The sequence below is a fragment of the Pochonia chlamydosporia genome, chromosome 7 (genome assembly GCF_001653235.2).
Source record: "Pochonia chlamydosporia 170 chromosome 7, whole genome shotgun sequence".
NCBI classification, from domain to species: Eukaryota; Fungi; Ascomycota; class Sordariomycetes; order Hypocreales; family Clavicipitaceae; genus Pochonia; species Pochonia chlamydosporia.
The window spans coordinates 1,566,596-1,587,244 of record NC_035796.1 but is presented as its reverse complement, the minus strand read 5'-3'; the positions used below and the strand labels follow the sequence as shown (position 1 = coordinate 1,587,244).

Below are 20,649 nucleotides of genomic sequence, written 5' to 3'. Positions count from 1 at the left end.
TTACGGCAGAGAACGGTGAGAGCGCTTTTTCAAACCACAACTGGTTGGACTTGCCCCAATATCACCAGGTGCTTCTGTGTTTCGGCTGTTTCGATCTACTCGGATGCGAGGCCGTCAGCCGTCAGTGCGAGCGATCCACTATCCACTCGGCGTCGATCGCATCAACGAGTCTGAAGGTTTTCTACAGTACGGTACTGCCTCATGTTAGTGTTCGAACCTGGTCCAATGATCTGTTCTTCCCTGTTTATCTGTTTTGCTGGCGTGCCGTTGAACAAATAGCATCCAAGAGCCACTCCTCCTTCAACATCAGACGCCACTGTTCTTTGAGCATCCCAAGCACAAATCCCCCTTCGAGCAGAGCGAGACCATAGGTTTTCATGATTGACTCATGTGTCTGGCGGTCTTGACTCTACCTGATTCACCCTTAACAGACACTGTTTGATCGGAACCCCGTCACTCTGATGCTCAACTTGAGTTCTTTGCAGACACAAAGGCGTAAAAACCAGCCAGGAGACAAGACACTCGTTTTCATTTCTCTTTTTGTTTTCTGAAATAATTCATGAATGAGCTGAGACTGAGGCTGGTGCTGGGACAGCAAAGAACAACTTCTTTCGACTTATAATATCCGTTTACCCGCCGACCTGTCTGGCTGGTTTCAGACTGAAAAAATGGATGTTACATCACTGCTGAATCAAACAGCGACAGCTTTCTGTTGCAAGAAGCCTCAAAGAGAAATCACACCGCCTTCTTTAGTATTCCAACAAGACACCTTGACGTCCGCCTCGTTACCAACTCCTTCGCCAGACAGGACAACGCCACTGCAGGACTGGGAATCCAAGGCCAGCAAAAACAGAACACCATGGAGCGCAGGTGGCTACGCACTACCGTTGCAAGTTAAACCCAAGATTCGATCGAACTCAATCATTTCACTTCGGTCAGGAAGCGATTTACTTGATTCAGATAGTTCTGTTGACTCTCTTGGTCGTGGGCGACACTCCAGAGACGGTTCAACGGATTCAGTTTCCATCGATATGGAGTCCTCGCAGATTTCTTTGCCATCAGCTAGACTGCAGCAAGACCGGTAAGCCCATGGATGCTGCCTTTTTTTGTTTCTATTTTGGCCACAGCAATCTTTGTGTGTTCTGACGCAAGATTCTAGCCCGAAAAATAGGGAAGAATCAGACCAGGCGTGTATAGAAACCCGTGGACCCGTGGGTCACAAGTTGTCCGATAGTCACAGCAGCCTGTCGTCGTATACCTCGTGGAGATCCAGGTCTCACTCCAGAATATCGTCCGTGACGACTGTCGGTGGGATTCACAGCGCTGGTCCATCGCTGACGGAGTTACCATTACTCGAAACTACCATGGCACCACACAGTGAATCATACCAAACTCCAATATCGGCCAAGACAGCACCCCAGTCATATGGAGGCGGATCATCATCACACAACCGACATGGAGACTGGCACACATCCAAAAGAAGTGGGAGTCCGTCGGACGCTGTCCTGAACATGAAGGCTGCGGCAAAGCCACTGCAGACTGAAGTTGCACCGTCAAGGTAAGTTCGACATTGTTCGTTCCAATATATTGCAGGCACTTGTGTTCAACCAGTCTGAATTTGCTTCCTCCCCACCCCTTTTCCAAATAAAGCCAAAATATGCAGCATTGTTCGCCCGCGGTGCCTATGCAAGTATGGTGACCCATATCCAAGGGCAAGACATATTCAGAATGGGCTTGCGACCTGTCCGCCGTGGTCCCACGACAGAAACAGGGCATACATACTACGCTCGGAGCATTGTTCTGAGAGAAGCTGTTGCTGGCCCCAGCAATGCCGAAGTTGTTGCGGCAAAGTTGGTCTGATGTCGACTCGGAGTTGCTGAAGTGTGAATCACACTCTCTTGCTCATCTACTCACACTTTTCCTCTCTTCCGCATTGACGAAACAATTTCAATGTGACTGCGACACATTTGATGGGATTAACAGTTGATCAGGCTTTTCTGGTCTCTTGTCACTCTCTCTTCTCCTTTAGCTCTATCCATTTTGTATTTATTCTCCGACGTCTCAACTTGGCCTGGAGCTGGTGTGCAGATCAGGCTCAGGCTCAGTTTCAGCTACATTACTTTTGTCCTTGCAAGTTGCAAGTCAAGTTGCCTCTCTACGTTTGCCTGCCTTTCCGTGCATCTACGCTCAAGAAAGAAAAACAAAATCACATCACTGTCAATCTGCTCTGCTGCCACAGTACTCGGCTAATCCGCTCTTCAAGTAACCCTTCCTCCAGAGCACGACGTCTCTCTGGCATATCAAGTTCACACAAGCGAGCCATCTCTGCCCCGGACCCCTCAATTGCCGCCAACTATTCACAATTCAACAATCATCGACATCCACGTTCTGTACTTCCTCCTCCTCCACGAATGACCATGGCTGTAGCTGGTCGTACGAGTTCTCCCACGGTGGGACCTGTCAGCCTGACCAAAGTCGGCGCCGAATACAGCATACCAGACAATGAGAGCTGCAGTGAAACGGAAGACGATGTCGTCTCGCGTGTTTCTGCTCCGAAACCGATGCGAAACCTTTCGTCTCCGGCTATTTCTTCGGCAGCGCAGGACCATGATCATCATCAGACTGTCCACTCCCCAAATACGTCCATTCCCTTGGACGAGAGCCAGCAGCTAGTCTGTATGTTTGTGGAGAATTGTGATACTGGGTCACAGCTGCGAAAGGCTATTTCTCATTTATTTGGTCGTAACAAGTCATGTACCAAGCTGATTCCACCAAATCTATGGGTAAGCTATTGTCGCAAACACTACCAGAGGATCCGCTATCGCAATGCCCGGACATATCCTATTACTCAAATGGAACTAGTCGAGACACAAATCGAACGACTCAAGGCTTGGAGTAAACGAAACCAAGAGAGCGGAAAGGGGGCCTACATCCAGTCGTGGACGTTATCACTCCGAAAGCGAGAAAAGAAGCGCCGCGAGGGAAAGAAAGGAGGCAATGAAGACGATGAGGATGTATCCGCCCTAGGGTCAGAGCAGATTCCCTCGTTTATTACTGACGAACTACGCGAAGGCCACAGTACTGACACCATATTCGCACTCGCTTCGAAGCTTCGTGAAGAAATTGAGAACGGTACCTTGAGACAGGTCCCTGAGATTGAATTCTTGCCAGTTATTGTTGGTGGCGAAAAAGACAAGGAGAAGGCCAAGGCAACCCGTCAACCAAGACAGAATGCTTCGACTGCTACGAGCAAGCCATCGAAACGAAAGGCACCAGACTCGCCAGTCATTACTAGACCCGGTCCAGCGTTCAACAACATGAGCTACGCAGGCTATGCTCATGACGGCGGATATGACGCCGACGGCATAATAAGCCCTTCAGGAAAACGACCACGAACTGCACGAGCTGCCATCTTTCCACACCACCGGCCATCAGAAGTACATATGCCTCATTTGGTCGGCCCCGTCTACAATACGTCGCCATACAGCAACCTTGGCTCTTCCGGTCCCCCACGCGCGGAGGCCACTGTTCCCAAAATCCAGGACATGACCTATGGTCACCCGTACCCGCACAATGTTGACGCTGGACGGTACGGTCCCGATGGCCCTACACACGGCCATGTTCGAGTCGCATCCCACCAGGGCATACTTGGAAGGCACGACTACGGTCACGAGTCATACTATCATGCCAGTGTGCCCAACTACGCACAGGCTCCAGTGCCATTCTCAAGCAGCCAGAGCAGTCCGAAATCTCCTCCCACTCTGCCTTCTATTGCGCCGCGAACTCGTGGTGCTGGTTTATCATATCAGCGCCGTGACCGAGCACTACCGAGAGCTTATATGAGTGGCTCATCGCGGCCCATGCATCAGAGATCTACCAGCGAGTACACCTTGAGTCGCCCTGGTTTCCCATTCCCAGGCCGGCCAACCAGCTCTGGCAACTCTAACCTCGGAGAGCATGGTAGATACGAAGCCAGCGGACAGGCGCCACCACCTCCGGCGGTTTATGGTGCTGGACACCACGAACCGCCAAGCTCTGCGGACGGTGAGCTGCGACACCATCAGTACGATGGAAGATCTGGTTGGGCGCCTTCTTATGAACAGGCCGCCCCTTACCACGGCCATCACCCATACCATCAGTATGCCAATAGCCCCAGCTATATGCCATCTGCTCATGTGGACTCGAACGCTTACAATGATGCTGCTGCCGATAAGAACTGCACGTCGGTGTATCCTGAGCCTAAGGGGCCATCTGGAACACGATCTGCTTGATCTCCGCACATGACGGCCAGCTCACCAGATTCAGGCAATAACTGCCTTGTACTATATCATTAACGTCTATACATGCTTAGACTTTTTCATTTCTTCTGCGGCTACATCATGTCGCTTTTGCACTGGGACTAGTGGTCCCCAAACACACTCCTTGAGAGAGAATTGACGCTATCCTTTTTATACCATTCATGTTTACGACTACCCGACGCGTTGGCAAGCGGTGGCACATTGAGAAATTTTGGCAGGCGAAGTTGGCACACTTACGATTAGCGGGAGAAAGAAGAAAATTACACAGGGAAGAAGATGAAAGAAGATAGCGAAGGGCGAGGCCCAGGCACTATGCCAAAACTTGTTTTCACCCAGTAGGATTTCACACAGTAGGAACAATCAGGAAACATTAGCCCGGGGAATGAACAATATCACGACATACAGGGCACTCCGGAGGATAAGTCGGCTAGATATTTCTAGTTGGTAGGAGCCAACAACATGTACTAATGCGCAAATCAAAAATTTATACCCAATCCATCTCTCCACGTACATTGTGAAACCTAACCTCCCTCATCTATTGTAACCAATGCAAAATACGCCAAGCATCGCACCGCTCACCACGCCACCTACTCCCTAAACATGACACTCCCCCCGTCCCAATGCCTCAAATCCCCGACATTCGCACGACAAACCTCCTTGAATCCGTACTTGGGATAAAATGCCTCCACGCTCTTCAGTCCAACTAAGTAGGACGCACTGCCCGCCCTGTCCACCACCTCGAGACCTTCTTCGACGAGGGCCTTGCCCAGCCGTTGACCCTGATAGACCGGATGAACAGACAACGTGGACAGGTACCAGGCCTGTTTTCGACGGGGTGTAGTCAGGAATTGCGGCTCAATGGAGTGAATTACCTGAGCGAACGTGTCGATGGAGTGGGAATCAATTGGCGATCGGAGAATGAATGCCCTGAGGGAGATGTATGTCCTTACGAGGGGGGCGAGCCAAGCATCTGTCACATTAGTCTCTACTTGCGTAAAAGTCAAGGAGCCACGGCCGAAAAGAGCAAAAGAGAACAAAACAAAAGTGAACAAGAAAGAAAAGACCTACAAGGCGATATCCACCGCTCCCAGAAGGACATCTCCCCCTGCGGCTTCAACCACCACGTGAACCCAACAGGCGCACCAATCGTCTCGTCCACCACGACCGTCAACCGCCAGCCAATCGTCCACCACCGCCGCTGGAAGTGTCTGTACAGAAAGGTCCTGACTTCTTGTGGGTGCTGCTTCCGCGTGGGGAACATGATGTCCAGGATGCGGTCGTGGCTGAATGTCGCGAGGTAGAGGTTCGTTATGGTGTGGATGTCGGACGTGGTGCCGGGGCGGAAGTGGTACCCCTGTGGGAGGGACATTGCGGCTGATACAGAGTGAATGACGAGTTACAAGATTCAAGTGAATTGATGTTTTGAAAGAATATAATTTCTGGACGTGCTGAGTTCATGTTCGGAGTAGTGTTGTTGATGTTCACGATGAGGTTGATGGTGTTGTACCCACTTAGTTGCCGAATGAGTCAACTCAACTCAATTGAGCTAAACCCTAGCATAACCAATATTCAATCTACGTGAATCATACATTCATCCTCATGCATACAATTAAACAATCATAATATCAACGCACAACCTGAAGCCGAACCCGAGTTGGCCAATATACTCACGGTTCTCGTAGCCGCAAGTTTGGCAACCAACTCTGCCGATCATCGGACCTCACCATCCATCACCAGTCAGCCAACAATACACACCACAATGACAAAGCCACTCGGTTCTCGGAGCTCGGTTGGTTCACACCCAATTAAGCATACAACAAGGCGCAATGCCAAGTCTGCCAAAACCCATTCAGCGGAATGACGTGTGAACAGGTGACAAAGCAAGGGGGGGTGCGTGCGATGGTTGCGACTCTTTCACGCTGCGGCTAATGTACCCGCCCGTATTGAGGATCAGCCAACGGCTTCCAATACGCGTCAATGTGTAATGCTGTGACTCGGCAGTTTCGTCAGCCCTGTTTAGGTGACTGTGTTTGCGTGGACATGGCGCGGGAATGGGGACCATAACGTCATGTCAGTTTGGCAAGAGAGATATATATATCTGCGTGCGGTTGACCTCGTTGAGACAACTGAAGCATTCACAAAATTCGATACAAATCAAGGCTTCTTGAACAACTCCATCTTCAATCTCATTGTATTTACCTGCGAGGCCCTCCGCCATCTAACATATCGACATTAATCATCATGGCTTCAGCTGCCAAAAATTCCCACCCATATGTACGCCTGGAAGATCCAGAATCCAATATGCAATACAATCAAAAAGAGGCAAACGCTACCTCCTCGCCAATTTCGTCATCATCCAAATCCCAAACGCCAGCGTCCAAGAAACAGCAGCGAGACCAGGTCAAGGAGCTCTCCAAGGCTCAACTCAACCACTTCAAACTCCACATGTAACTTTTTTGCCTATCCTTCATGGTGCATTGCCGAGGACAAGAACAAGAAGCATGCCGTTGAGAATACACGAAGCGACAAATGCACTCGAAACCATCAGTTTGTAAGGGATGGATAGCGGGTCTCGGCGATAGAGCGTCATGCCCAGCCCTGAGCCGGCACAGAACAAACTGATCATGACACCCACCGTCACACCAGCGTCAACCTCTACACGGAGCTTGCGTTTGCCAGTGAGGATGAGCACACCCGCAATGCCGAGCAGTACAAACGACACCACAAAACAACCAAGAGTTCCCCATTTGAGCACGTTTTCTCTATACCTCTGGACTTTTTGCTCGCTGATGCTCGGTAAGGCGTAATGCGTCGCATAGCCAAACTGAGGATATCCATCTGAGCTGGCATATCCTTCCTCTTCTGAATCCGTGTTAACCGCGGTGGATGCGTACCCGAGACTGCCATGGCTGCTCGGCCCGGAAGCAAGAAGGGGTCGGTTCTCATGCCCCGGACGCCTCATCTTGAACCACTGCTTAGCCTTCTCGTATGGCAATGACAATATGGCATTCACATATGCAAAACCAGGGAATCCAGTTTCATCTTCAGGATTGATATATATGGCATAGTCGTCTTCGGGGCCTCCTCCTTCACTGCCATCATCGTACTCGTTCCAGTACTTAACCGGAGAGTCCATTTGTGCAGGGGGGAGTGGTTCAAAGTCAACTTGCCGAGGACGACTTTGTCCAGGCAAATCCGGCGCTGCGTTCTCGTCAGATTCGGGGGAGCTGGGTTCACTAAGGTGAGGCATTGTGTCCTGCAGGGTGGTGAGGATTTCATCATGCCGCCGTTGCAAGTGCACGAATGTGCGCTTTGTGAAGCTCTTGGGGTTGCTAAGCACGGTTTCGTTGAAATGACTAGTCAAGGTTGTTGATCCTGTCCATTTCTGTATTTAAGATTGTATTAGTTGGTCATTCGATATACGGCATCAATAAGTCTCATTATAGTCTGCCATACCTTGTATTTTTTGAGTATCTTTCTGAAAGCGACCACTTGCGCATTCGCAAAGCGTGACAGAGCGTGAATTTCCTCTCCACACCGTAACAGTTCCCGTTCATACTTGGCGAACCGTCGTTGTCTTTTCAACGAAAGGGTAGAGTCGTTAGCATCAGAGTACTTGGCTACCCAACGCTGTATCTTGCTCGCAAGATGTTCTGTGGCAGAAGGTAGAGTTGGTCAGCAAAAGACACGATGCGCAGAAATGTGAAACTCAGACGCCGATTGCCTATATGACGTACCTAACCGCCTGGAAATTTCATCTGCCTTACTTGTGATGAAGAGATCAACTCGGTCATGTTGGCGACATAATTCGGCATAGAGACCATCCTCAAACTTTCTCAGCGAAGTGTCTTGATGACCAGGGATGGCAATGGCCATAGCCTGGTCCCGCGTAGTGTGCACTTTAATCTCATGCTTCAGAGTATTGTAGTCAAGATTGTCTAAAATGCCGCGAGCAAAAAGGTTGAAGCGTTAGCAAGTGTCGGGGGTGCGGAGGGAAAGGATCGGCAGACTATGCAAGAGCAATGCGTAAGACGTGGAGATGGAGACAAGCTATTAAGGAGGTTTTTTATTGAGTGTGCAGATTATTCGTGTCAAGTGGGAAGGTACAGAGGAGGTGTGCTCAGGCTTTTTGGCAGCGGCAAGAGCACAGGATGCACCTGCCAGGACAATGGCCAAGATCCAACTCGAAATAGAATCACAAAGCGACTTACGAAAGCTCCATTCTGGAACAGACTCTTGCTCCAACTGTTGCCCGTATTTCATGCTTTGCTAACGGGATCTTCGTAGGAGGTTAAGTTTTTTGGTGTTGAGGGTGTTATTGCATGCCGCGTGGCTGCATGAGGTCTGCACAAGTGCGTTGGTGTGTTGGTGTGATGGTGTGACGGTGTCTGGATTTCAACAGCTGCAAACTAATCTTCGGTTTGCCTTGCCGGTTGCAAGTTGAGGGCAGTTGCGATAACGAGCAGTCGAGTCGAGCCAGGATGACGTATGAACCAAAGAACCGTCTGCGCAACAATAAGGCCAAATACTGTCGGCAGGGCCGAGAATTGAAGACCCAGTTGGTGTAGCTTGTGATCGATGCAATTGGAATGGGAGAGTTCCGGCTAGTAGTCGGCGAGGCGGGCAATGGCAATGGCTCAGATTCGGTCGCTTTCTCGGAGGCCGCTGAATGAAACAACAAAACAACAGACACAGCAGCAATGGAGGGGATGCACGGGTCAAATGGTCCTAGTTAGAGGCGGCGATTGAGATGCGAAGCGATACTTGTTATACCAAATGGAAGTCTGTGCAGACCGTGATAATCGGGAGGGAAAAAGCAAGGAAAGGCGGGTGGCGAGGATGTTGGCGGAGGCCGTCATGATAAGAAAACGGATGGTAGAAGTGATGGCGAAGCCGAAGGCGGCCGATTGACAGAGCCCAGACACCAGACACCAGACACCAGACTGAGCTCGAGTCCCTCACACCAAACATTGATCAGACTCTCGCTGTCTGTCTGCCTTTGTCCCTAGTCCCTGGGGCCAGGTCTAGCCTGGTGGGCTGTCCGTCTATGGGTCCAACACTATGTCTGGTACTCCGTACAAGACCAGTTAACTCCATACAAAATAATACGCTGGGTGGACGCCACATTGGCAACGACCAATGTTGGCAACGACCACGAAAAAAGGTTATTGTATCATCCAGTCCTGCTTGAGTTGGGTCTGGTTGGGTGGAACACTTGCCATGACCCCAGGAAAACTTCAGCCAGCTTCCAGTCCATGTCCACATCCACACCAGACTCGACTGGGCCAGGGCCAGGCCAGACAACGCCCATGCCCACGCCAACATGAACGCCTTGCCAGTTTATCTGAGGTCAATCTGGTGTTGACTGGCTGGTGCAAAGCACTTGGGCACAGTTGCAAGTTGATGAGGCAGGCAAGACGGAAGGTGCATGCCGCAAGATGGAAGGTGCATGTGGGCCGCGCAGGCAGTTGGCTTGTGGGTACTCCGTACTCCGTACACATGCATATGTCTGGTACTTCCAGGTCAACCGGCGGCGTTCCAACTAGAAGTTCCACCCGGCACGCCTGGCTGCTGACTCCATTCTCTTGCAGGTCTTGTTCCTGCTCCTACAGACATGGACTTGACATGCTTCCAGTCCCAGTGCAGCTTCTTCCTTGATCTCGAAAGAACCAGACCCCTTCCAAGACCCGATTGACATCAGATGTCATGCCGTCAACCTGTCGTTTTGCAATCCCTCAGCTCACAATGGTCAACTCAATGGCCTCAGAAATGTCATCATTTCCGCTGTCAATGGCGCTGTGGCCACGTCGTCCATTGGGTTTTGTCAGAGCACGCCCATGGTACTGCAATATGCATGGTATAGTACATTTCCGCCTTGGCCAACAGGGAAGCAATACCTCCTCCAGACAAGAAACGTGTAACGAACGCACAAATTGGTCTTTTTCACGCCATCATTCAATCGTATCTCATCCTCAGAGCAGGTGGCCGCTAATCGAAATCTGGAACAGGGGTGAGAACGAGCTAAACAGAAGAGCTGCAGAGTTCCACAGAAACCAGCCCAGCAAGTGGATGCATCTTGACGACCCAACTAACTGCAACCTGGGCGATTAGCTTCATGTTTTGCTCATCCTTGTCCGAGGACCATGACAAAGCAAAGCTGTCCTCGGCCAATTCCTGTTGGCCCAGCACCAACCACCAAACACAGCCAAGGCACCATCTCGATGGCACGGAGGAGTATGTATATGCTGAAATCTGGCTCGGCTTTTGACAACGCCGCACGCTGAGGAACCTGATTTACTAATTATATAATGTAGTGTTCGCTGGGCAAGTAGAAAATTGGGTGACAAAGCTTGCTAACGGGTAACAGAACGTCAATTGATTGATTGTTCGGTGGCTAGTCACTACCCATTTCCTAGTCACCACAGGAAATAACCCGCAAATTTTGAATGCAACCAGGTCTTTTTGAACTCCCCATACTGACGACTCTACCAGGACCATGAAGACTGTGTGGAATTTATTGCAACCTGCAAAGGAAGGACCGGAGATTTCGGCGGTTTTCAGGGACTGCTGCACATATCTGGGTACAGACATTCACACGCCACATACGACAAATTGATCCAATTAGCCGTAAAACGCGATCATCCGGCCATGATAAGCATCCTTGCATCCACATGCTCCGTTCTCTGACACGGACATCATCGACTGTGACTCTACTCTGTTCACATAGTTCGTCCATGGCGTATGCAGAATGATATGAACCTTCCCCGCACCGCATGATGGTCGAGACCCTTTTCAAGATGTCGACCCAATGGAAGGCACCCCTTGGATCCGGCGAAAGGGAAAAAAGGTTCACAGCAGAAGTACTGGCCAATTCTTAGTGACAGTTTCGACACTCGCTGCCTCCTTACGGCCCTAGGTAGGTTCTGAGCAGCTTCCTCGGAGACCTCAAAATAGCCTTTGGGGCTTCCCAGACCCAGGCAGCACATGTGCTTCCAACAATCTCCGGCAGCATGGCAAAGTCACCAATGGCGACAGTGAAAGACACAAACATCACCATTCGACATCGAAAGCATGGTCACTGGCCATTGAAACAATATCCGTCAAAATCATCCTGAAGTACTGTGATACATCCGGCCAGCAAAATCGAGATCTGTGATGCGCAGCTTTCAGTTGGCCACATCTAGTACTTGCACACGTACTCCCATGGTGCCACTTGAACAGCCTCCCATCACATTTATTGCCCCTGCACTTTCGTGGAACAGATAACGCAAGTGTCGCGTTGTGACTTGGGCCTCAACAGCGAAGTCGCTTCTCCTCCGTGGTGGCACAAAAGTGTAATTCAGCAACGGCCGAACCGGTCCGGTCACTAGTACAGTAGCGGCAGACGGTCGTGTGCTTGTGAAACAACACGGCTTCCGCCCTGCAACATTTTCCACTTCGGCTTCGAAGCTCTCGTGTTCTCGGCCGCTGAATTACGACTGTTGTCTCCAGGGTCTGTTTGGCCTGGGCCTGTTGTGTCTTTAGTTCGTGGAGCAATTGGCGTTCCTGAGTGGCCATGCAAGACGCCATGATATCCACTACCGAAACTACTGCATGCCTCGAGCCAGCCACAGGACACCTGGTTGGTTGTGGTGTCGACTGGTCATTGACGAAAGCATTTTTTTTGAATTCTTTCTTCACCAGCCGGTGCGGCCAACGATGTGTGAATGACCAACTCCAGAATGGAAAGAAAAGTTCCTTTTCACTTCCACGAGTCGATTGACGAGTCAAGTAAGAAGAAACGGTTTTCAGTTGGAGTCATATTTACTTGTTCGTGTTCTCGATTTGCGTCAACTGCGTCCCACTATGCCTTGGATGCCTTCTACTCCTACGTTAATTAGATGGGATACTTCCACGCACACGAACGACCCTTGGATGGAAATGCATCTTCACCAAGTTCTCCTGGCCGCATTTCTATCCGGATTAAAATTCACAACGGAAATGTACCGAGGCAACCAAATGCCCGGCCAATGCAGCCTTGAACTAAGTGGTTCGAAAGGTGCCTAAGATCTAGATTCTTCACTTTGACGCAGGGCCATTCTGTTCCATGAGAATCCACCAAGAACGCAACGACACGGCTAAGCCATGCTTCCCAAAGCATTCGGGGTTCGTATCCACTTGCAAACGACTGCTCTGTTGCGCTTGAGTTGAGAAGCATAACGACGGAGTCACTTGCCGCTATGAACGTTCCCAGATATATCCATTCATGTCCATTCAAAATTAGCGGCGAAGAGTGTCGCGTGATGAGTTTCCTCAAATGAACACCTCTCGACAGCCACCGCAGGTTGCACAGCATCACGACGGCACAGCATCACGACGCGATCCATTACGAAGATTCGAGACGATCAACATGTGGTCGCCTTGTCTCCGCTGGCGATTCCGTTTCAGTCACCGAGTGCAGCCAGGCAAGTGGAGATTGGTTTCCCGCAATCGCCACGCCCAGCAGGGTTCTTTTTTTTGCCTGCGGAGTTCTGTGATGCCTCCATCGTTATTGGAGGTTGATTACCAGTATCAAGATTGCAGCCCGCAATTCATCTGGATATCCAGCTTTCAATTATATCCTTTTATTTATTTGCCGCATGCCTAGCCAACTAGCCTGCCGGGACCAAGACGCTAAACATCAACCCTGTGCGTGGCTACAGATCTTGGACAGAGAGCATAACTCTTGTTTGCAATTTTCGCATCTCTTTTACCCGGTGGCAACGGACAGGGAATAAGATTGAGCTAGCGGGAGGCGTTTCTGCAATGCCAAGTGTAGATGTTGCAGGGCAGTCAAGCTGCCCGGTTTGGCTGTTTGAGATACTATTGAAGCTTTTTTCCTGTCCGTTTGGCAATTGTGGCCATATATTGAAGCGGCAAGTGGTCACATGGGGCCAGTCGCGTGCCTGCAGTGACACACGGGCAACCTCAGCGTCTCCATGCTTGTATTTTTCCTCACAGACAAGAGTGAACCTGCAGAGGTGGAGACGATACATGTGGATGACTGCCAAGGTGACGAGATGCAGCATCAAACAGTTTGCAGCGGCTATGAAAGCCGAAGAACCGCTCGCCGAGAATCGGATTTAATCAGTGCGGCCTTTCGTGGTACAGAGTAAACGGAAACTGGTTTTGTTCACGCACAAGCGCACCCTACGCCAGTCAAAGTGACATGATTTACATTGGCAGGCCATAAGATCTGCCAATCTATGCTAGGTTTGGCAAACACTTTTGACCACAGACCGTAGATGAAAGTTTGGCCCTCTCTATATTCGACCTATGCTGTCGTTAATCAACCCGAGGAAGCCACCAACAGTTTGGCATATATCACCGCAGCAATGCAACATGAAACCCAGCTTATACGGAGTAGGCTGGCTCATGTAACCTCCGGTCGGCCCATGTCTCCCCCACGGCGATTGTCCCTGTCATATTTTTTCAACATCTGCGACAGGGGCATGTACATGCTCAGACGTCGATGGGTATTCACCGCTCTGACAATAATTCTGGCACACCTTTGTATGGAGTAGCCGGTCACGATCCCTTCTTATTGTTAGAGTGGGTTGTTAATGTAAGCTTGCACCAAATATGAGTTATGCGAATTCTCTCCCTCATCCCACAGCTGAGAGGTATTCCAGCAAACATACTCCGTACTCTGTACCCAAGTACCGGATCCTTCTCCCTGTGCACATCTTGGCCTCACGGCGGATCCGCCCGTACCAATATAGTTCTCGGTCGGTCAGTTATGGAGAAAACGAGCTATTGCGTGCTTTTGCGTACCGAAAGACAGTCAATATTGGGTGGACGCAGTGGTTGCCCACCAGACGTGAACACGAATTTGGAAGTTGGGCTATGGCGCTGCAGCTGAAACCCGAAATGTCCAATAACAAAGGTTCTTTACGTCCTCAATATGGCTTTCTTTTACAAGCGCATGACCCTTGTTTCTTTCACTTCTTATTAACGCCAGTTTCTGTTATCTAATGTATGATTCTGGTCTAATACGCGTAATCATTTTACCCAACGTATGTATGTAGGTATGTATGCATTCCTTTGTACTCATCCATTATCCCTTGGATAGAATGAAGATTTACCCCTCTCAAAAGGGTTGGCTGTTCTCATGCGGAACAATGTAAATGAAAATCAAGTCAAGTGCTGATAAGATGGCAGCCGATTCCCCAGAGCCTTGCGTCGTCAGCTCACTTACTTATGCATAGTGTGACTCAGCGTGACTACTGCCGTTGTGTAACCTCGAGAAGCTGACATGCTTCCACCACACCAATGATTGTCTCTCCTTCAGTAACACAAATTATGGACTCCGGTCCACACGAGATACCATCAATGTTATCGCCGCGAGTTGCACGGATTAAGTTGCCGGCCCGGTGGGTTGTCATGTCACACGACATGGTAATCATGTCGTGGCGAGATACGAACAGGTTTGGCAACTCTTCAACCCGCTGATTCAGTCCAGTGCTGCTAATCTGTCGAATCCTACTTGGTGCTGCAACTTGGTCTCCCATTCTCACCCAGCCGGACTTGGAGTCGAACGCTGCTCGGAGAAGATCGATGCCCGTGGCCTCCGAAGACGGATGGGTGTTTTTTAAAGAGGGGATATCTGTCATGGGAATGCATATATTTCTCATTGTTTGTGGTGATGATGCGGATGTTGCTGCTGCGCCAATTGCACCTCCAGGGTGGTTTTTTGCAAACGCAGCCGACACATTATGACGCATCTCGTTGGCAACTGTAATGGCTAATGCATCCCCTAGTGCCAGCGCAACAGTCGTCGATGTCGAAGGTGCTGAAACGCCAAAGGATGCTTGCTCGCTCTCTGGAATAGGTGCTGGCAAGAGAATGGTACTTGGACGTCGTTTGATGAATTCGCAGGTATCATGGTGCGTATGAGATGTGAGAAGAATGGTTGGTAGAGCGTCGTCCAGGTGTGGCAGCATCATCATCAGTTCTTGGGTCCTTCCGGAGAAGGTAATGAAGAGCAATGTATCGTGGGTGTCAATTATACCCAAGTCTCCGTGTAACGCCTCGGTTGGATGCAGGAACACGGCCCGGACATCTAGGCTTTGTAACGTGGCAACTAATTTCTTGCCAATATGGCCTGATTTCCCAACACCAACGACGATGAGCTTTCCTCTTGTTAACTCTTGCCGTGTGATAGCCTGAACGGCTTTGTCAAACCCTTCACGCGCCGTTAGATCAGTCTCATACAACTTTGCAAGAGCCGCCAAAGCTAATGCTTCCGTGTTCAGAACATGTAGGCCACGCCGGAGACGACTTTCCTTGGATGGGGATTCTTGGGGACATGGTTGATGGCTGAGCTGGTGGGGTTTCGGCGCATATTCCTCTTGTTGCCGTTGTTGATTTTGCTCCTCTAGACTGAATGGCTCCGTTGGCTCAACCAGTGCACGATCTGATGGCGAGGCGCATGGTGTTGGCGGAGATGGCGGAGGGAGCGCCGGTCCATGTCTTGCTCCGAGTACTATCACGGCACTGGTTTGAATCGGCCGGCGTTCCGCTTGTCGGTTCTCGGCCATAATGACTGAGATCAGACAACTTCCAGCGAGGAGAATGAGCAAAAGTGTGGCTGGTGTCGATAAATGCCTCCAGTGTCTTACTCAATATCGTTCTAGACCCGTGTGTTTCAAGCAAGTCAACGGAATCTTGTTCCAAGACCTCGGGGAGAGGTGCAACACTACCCTGAACTAAGATATCGTGTATGACTGAGTCTCCAGTCTTTCTTTCTTCTGCCCGAAGGCAAAGAATATATTCAATCTTAGAGCCGGGAGGGTTCAGAATGTGGTGACTTTGATTGGCTTCATTCGGATATCGTTGCGCCGTGCCGCCGGCGTAACCAAAGAAATGGCGCTTACAAATGATGCCAATGTCTCTTATTCGATCTCAAAAGGTGGCACATCAAATGGCCACGAGGCGCCCAATCTGAGGAGGAGCCGTTGCAATTCACCCAGAGGCCGGTTATGATGGGAAAGAGAGAACCAAGAGCACCATGCTTCGCAACTCGAATTTAACGGCGTCTTTGATCTCGGCGCACCGAGTCAATTACGTGTTGGGAAAAAAATGTTGGAGCAGGAGGGTCCAAGGATGTAACAGTGGCCGCGATTGGCCTGTATCTTTCGCATACCCCAAAACAGCGGTAGCGTCGGCTTTGGATGGGGTTTTGCATGTGGCTGATAAGTGAAGTAACGCTTCTATTCGCTCATCCGCACACGATCTTGCTACTCAGGCAGATCATGGGGAGATAATCTAGGGGTCATTGATCGGCTCCTTATCGACAGCAGCAAGGTACCTGCATTTGGTGGACGATTCGTGGTGTCCGTATTCTCGTTCTTCCTTGGCTTTTGCCTGGCCGTCCGTCAAAAGCCAAGGCAGCACAATGGTCATGATAGGCATGGCTTAAAACTCAAGTCTTATCGTATCCAAAGCAGGAGTACTCCGTATATCGAGATACTTGATGTCCGTTGACGAAATTGTGCTGGGCTTGGACAAGCTCGGACTTAGCGGGTCACGCCATCGGTCGGGGGATCTGCCGTGCTCACCAGTTCTGAGTGGGCTCGGAAGTATGAACAAAGCACCGCAACAGCGTTGCAGGGAGACCGCAGGAAAGACATTACGGAATTGAAGGGGTAAAGGGAGCGGACAGACTTGCACACCAGACAGTTTGTCGTCTCGAGTGAGGACAAAATGGACCAAAGTTGTCAGTTGACAAAAGGATCAACAAGACAAATCCGCCTGGCACACGTGTTGACAAGGAAGGAGCAAACATGATTGAATTGCCGTCACCCACATCAATGAAGTACCCCCGCGAGCTACTTCCCAGCTTTTTGCTGGAAGCATCATTCGGATTGCTCATTACAAACGAAACCAGACATCTCGGTGCTATCATGGTCCCCTTGATGGCCATAGGCATTAGCCGCCCGTACCGTGACACTGCGACTGATCGATATTTGACGAACGCGTTTGCTATGTTCCACCTGGATGCGAAAGCTCGTCTGGCATGCCGCTTTCTGCTGATCGGCAACTAGAACTCGTTCCTGGCCCCCGCACCAAACCCCCGTTGAGGTCTCTGAGTTCCATGGACCAATCAGGTGTAGCTGTCATTCAAAGGGCTGAACATTTGAAGTCTGCAGGGGTTCACGCTCCTCTCGAGATTGCACCGTCTCAACCTTTCCAACGTTGATCTGCATCCTCCATGAGGAAGAAAACAAGCGAGCAATCAAGCATACCTTTCCTTCAGCTATCCGCCCTTAGCTGATGAAGGGTCCAGGATCTGCAAAGCAACAGTGGAATCAATGCTTGCAGCACCACGATATGTCTCGACAACAATGCCTCAGACCACTCGTAACCGATCAGAGTATGTCGCGATCATCGCAGGAGAACGGCGGCAGTGGCTTCGATCCTACCGTTGAATTGTAGCTCAGAATTCTTCAGAACTCTGTACTGAGCTATGGCAGCAAGGTCTGCCATGCCGCCTCCACAAGAAATCTCGGGTTCAAGCTGGGCTAGAATGGACAAGCTCAAGGGTGACCAGCCTGGCTCCTGTCAAATCCAGCATTCCCTCGTTTTCAGGGCGAACTCGACGGAAATCAGGCTACGCGGCACTAGGTTTGGCATTTACCAGAACTGGATGAAGTTGGCGACTCTTACAAATTGCCCAGATTATAGAGATCCATACAAACTTGGCTCAGGCTTGGACCCTGTGACTACAGCCATCCTTTCGAGCCATCTACGCAAATGGCCACCGTCCTTTCCCCTTCAAAAGCCGTGCCGCAATACCAGATGGTGGCTATGAAGCAGGCGCCATGGAATCGAAAACTCTTTTGTATCCCGTCACATTCTTTTCACTACCTAGGGTGTTTTGAATGCCCATGATTGAGCTAAGTAGTCAGCTGCCATGTCTCACCACTGAGGACAGCTAGTACAAGGAATGCTGAAGATTGTGTAGAGCTCACATTGCAAGACACGGTGCACAAATTATGGCGTTGAACATAGGCATGCGTTTAGGAGGGTCTGAAATGCCTTTGACAGTGTTACTAGTATAGTACACTGCAGGCCTTATTCATTCTTAAACCTCGTACAATGCGACTCCGCATCTCATCTCATCTTGGGCTGTTGGTGATGGGTCACCATAGCAGCTACGTTCTCCAACCGCTGCTAACTGAGTCGATCAACTTGCATTCCACGAGAAGACCCCGAGAGCTGGCCGAGATGGTGCTAATTGCCTCGCAAGCCAGACGATAGGTTCAGCAACTTACCCCATGTCCCAGATGTTTTTTCTTCGTGACCAGCGCCTGGGTATAAGATGGACGCTATGGCATCCTGTCTTGAGCTCATGTCTCCCCCTTGTCTTCCATCTTCACGATTCTTGCATTGCCGCAGTTGCACCCTTTCAGACTTGTCAATACCACTACACATTCAATACCTCCAACAGAGTCTATCATTAAGCCAGTCAAAATGAAGGGCCCCAACGCTGCTGTTCTTCTCCTCACCTGCCTTTCCGGCAGTGCTTTCGCCGCTCCCGCTGGCGTATCCACTGGCGTCGATGCTCTCAACGATGCTGTGTCTTTCAAGACCACCATGCAAGAGAGAAATGCGCCTCCTGCCAAGTTCATGAATGAGATGGAGGCTAGGGACGCCGCCAGTGAGCAGGATGTTAAGGCTCTGCGAAAGATGCTTGCCGAGCACGCCGATCTCGTCCCTGTTCTCGAGAAGTTTCCTGTTGTTGGCTCCATCATTGCCCAGGTCGTTCGTGGTGGCGTCATGAAGAGGGATGATATCACAGTCAACGTCAGCGATGATCAGATCAAGGCCCTCCAGAAGATGGTAACTGAAATTCCCATCGTCGGTGGCCTGCTCAAAAATATTCCCATCATTGGACCTCTCATAGATGGCTTGCTTGGAGGTGTTCTCGGAGGTGGAAAGGGTGGTGTTGCCGGCATCAACTTGGGGGACCTCACTGGTGCTCTCAGCGGCGTTACTGGTGGACTCGGTGGTCTCACTGGTGACCTTACAAAGCTACTTCCCAAACGCGAGGAGTCTGCTGAGCAGGATGAGGCTTTGTACATCCCCCTCATCACCAGTTTGCTGGACAAAATTCCCATTGCCGGCCCTGTTGCCAACGGAATTATTGACGCCACCGATGGTCTCACTGGTGGTCTCCTCAGCGGAGTTCTCAACCCTGCCATCGACATCGCCAACGGAGCCACTGGTGGCCTTGTCAGTGATATCGCTGACACCGCCGGAAATGTTGTTGGTGGTGCCACTGGCGGTATCCTCAAGCGTGCAGAGGTCACTATCACTGAACAGGATGCCGAGATCCTCAGAAAGTACGCTGAGACCATCCCCATCCTCTCAAGCCTGCCTGTCATTGGCGATCTTCTTCGGTCTTTGGGTCTCTAAAGAACTAAACTTCAATTGTCTCTGCGAGGCTCGCTTCGAAAGAAGAAAAAAATACGTATCTGAAAGTGGACAAGTAATGGAGGATGGATAAGTAGGAATACCCGTTGATTTTAATCATTCACGCGAGCATCTTTCGATGTAGCGACGAAATACTATTCGTATTCACAAAAACTTGATGTACCTTGAGTTGTGACGTGCAATGTGTTTTGACACCTGAATAAACGGCGACAATGTAACCTTACGAGGCATTCAACTTGGAGCTCAGATTGTGTGTTGTGCGGCTTTCAATCGACATTATTCTCTAGAGGGTAGAAAACACAACTTTTCCATTGATTATCCTACAAGAAATGCTTGGTCGACTCGTCAGATTTTATTGTAGAGGGCCTGTCCAAGGTAGCTAGGCACCTGGGCTTGTGCTCTTGGTTGCACAATACTTGCACAGGTGAAGCACATGCCAAACATAAGCAAGTCCATTCTTGGAACAGTACACAATCTTGTCTCATAATGTATTCGGCATTCGCCTTGGATTGGTTCCCGTTATAGATGACCCCAATTGCGGAACCTTTGGTGAAACCACCTCGTTTGCTCACCTTGTGCGGGTGGGAAGCTGGAGGGACAAGATGACTGACTGGGGGTTCGAAGGCGACTCGCTGGGGATGACGTGTTGGGTGCAAAGGACACGGATAGACCCTGGCTGCCATTTCCTTGAAACCAGCAGGACTTCACATGCCTGGCCATACATGTCAAGTTTGAGGTGGACAGTGCTGTTTGATACAGAGGCCTTGCATGCATTCATCAGAGCACGGACGATTGCTCGAAATTGCCGAAGCGAGCGTGCTTGTGCAGCTGTAACCTGTTCCTCAACATAAAGAAACGCCAGACTTAAGCCAAGGATGGATGAACATGCAAGTAT

The 20,649-nt window shown here is 50.3% G+C and overlaps 7 protein-coding genes across 7 annotated transcripts; 3 read left to right on the top strand and 4 right to left on the bottom strand.

Moving 5' to 3' along the window:
• Positions 1-668: 668 nt before the first annotated feature.
• VFPPC_07357 (hypothetical protein) lies at positions 669-4,271 on the top strand (the record flags this gene model as incomplete). The annotated part of the gene is made up of 3 exons (XM_018286228.1): positions 669-1,081; positions 1,160-1,558; positions 2,264-4,271. The coding sequence occupies 3 exons, from the start codon at positions 669-671 to the stop codon at positions 4,269-4,271; spliced, it is 2,820 nt and encodes a 939-aa protein (XP_018139636.1).
• Positions 4,272-6,765: 2,494 nt separating this feature from the next.
• VFPPC_14217 (SPX domain-containing protein) lies at positions 6,766-8,561 on the bottom strand (the record flags this gene model as incomplete). The annotated part of the gene is made up of 4 exons (XM_018291986.1): positions 6,766-7,683; positions 7,755-7,951; positions 8,036-8,236; positions 8,510-8,561. The coding sequence occupies 4 exons, from the start codon at positions 8,559-8,561 to the stop codon at positions 6,766-6,768; spliced, it is 1,368 nt and encodes a 455-aa protein (XP_018139637.1).
• Positions 8,562-10,043: 1,482 nt separating this feature from the next.
• VFPPC_07355 (hypothetical protein) lies at positions 10,044-10,582 on the top strand (the record flags this gene model as incomplete). The annotated part of the gene is made up of 2 exons (XM_018286227.1): positions 10,044-10,369; positions 10,438-10,582. 2 exons carry the CDS (start codon positions 10,044-10,046, stop codon positions 10,580-10,582), a joined length of 471 nt encoding a protein of 156 aa, XP_018139638.1.
• A 1,685-nt stretch (positions 10,583-12,267) lies between these two features.
• Positions 12,268-12,633, bottom strand: VFPPC_16580 (hypothetical protein; the record flags this gene model as incomplete). The annotated part of the gene is made up of 1 exon (XM_018294333.1): positions 12,268-12,633. One exon carries the CDS (start codon positions 12,631-12,633, stop codon positions 12,268-12,270), a length of 366 nt encoding a protein of 121 aa, XP_018139639.1.
• Positions 12,634-14,539: 1,906 nt separating this feature from the next.
• On the bottom strand, positions 14,540-15,856 carry VFPPC_07354 (sugar isomerase, KpsF/GutQ; the record flags this gene model as incomplete). Its single annotated transcript, XM_018286226.1, has 1 exon — positions 14,540-15,856. The coding sequence occupies one exon, from the start codon at positions 15,854-15,856 to the stop codon at positions 14,540-14,542; it is 1,317 nt and encodes a 438-aa protein (XP_018139640.1).
• Positions 15,857-18,791: 2,935 nt separating this feature from the next.
• Positions 18,792-19,736, top strand: VFPPC_07353 (hypothetical protein; the record flags this gene model as incomplete). The annotated part of the gene is made up of 1 exon (XM_018286225.1): positions 18,792-19,736. The coding sequence occupies one exon, from the start codon at positions 18,792-18,794 to the stop codon at positions 19,734-19,736; it is 945 nt and encodes a 314-aa protein (XP_018139641.1).
• A 338-nt stretch (positions 19,737-20,074) lies between these two features.
• VFPPC_07352 (hypothetical protein) lies at positions 20,075-20,437 on the bottom strand (the record flags this gene model as incomplete). The annotated part of the gene is made up of 1 exon (XM_018286224.1): positions 20,075-20,437. The coding sequence occupies one exon, from the start codon at positions 20,435-20,437 to the stop codon at positions 20,075-20,077; it is 363 nt and encodes a 120-aa protein (XP_018139642.1).
• Between the last annotated feature and the right edge of the window lie 212 nt (positions 20,438-20,649).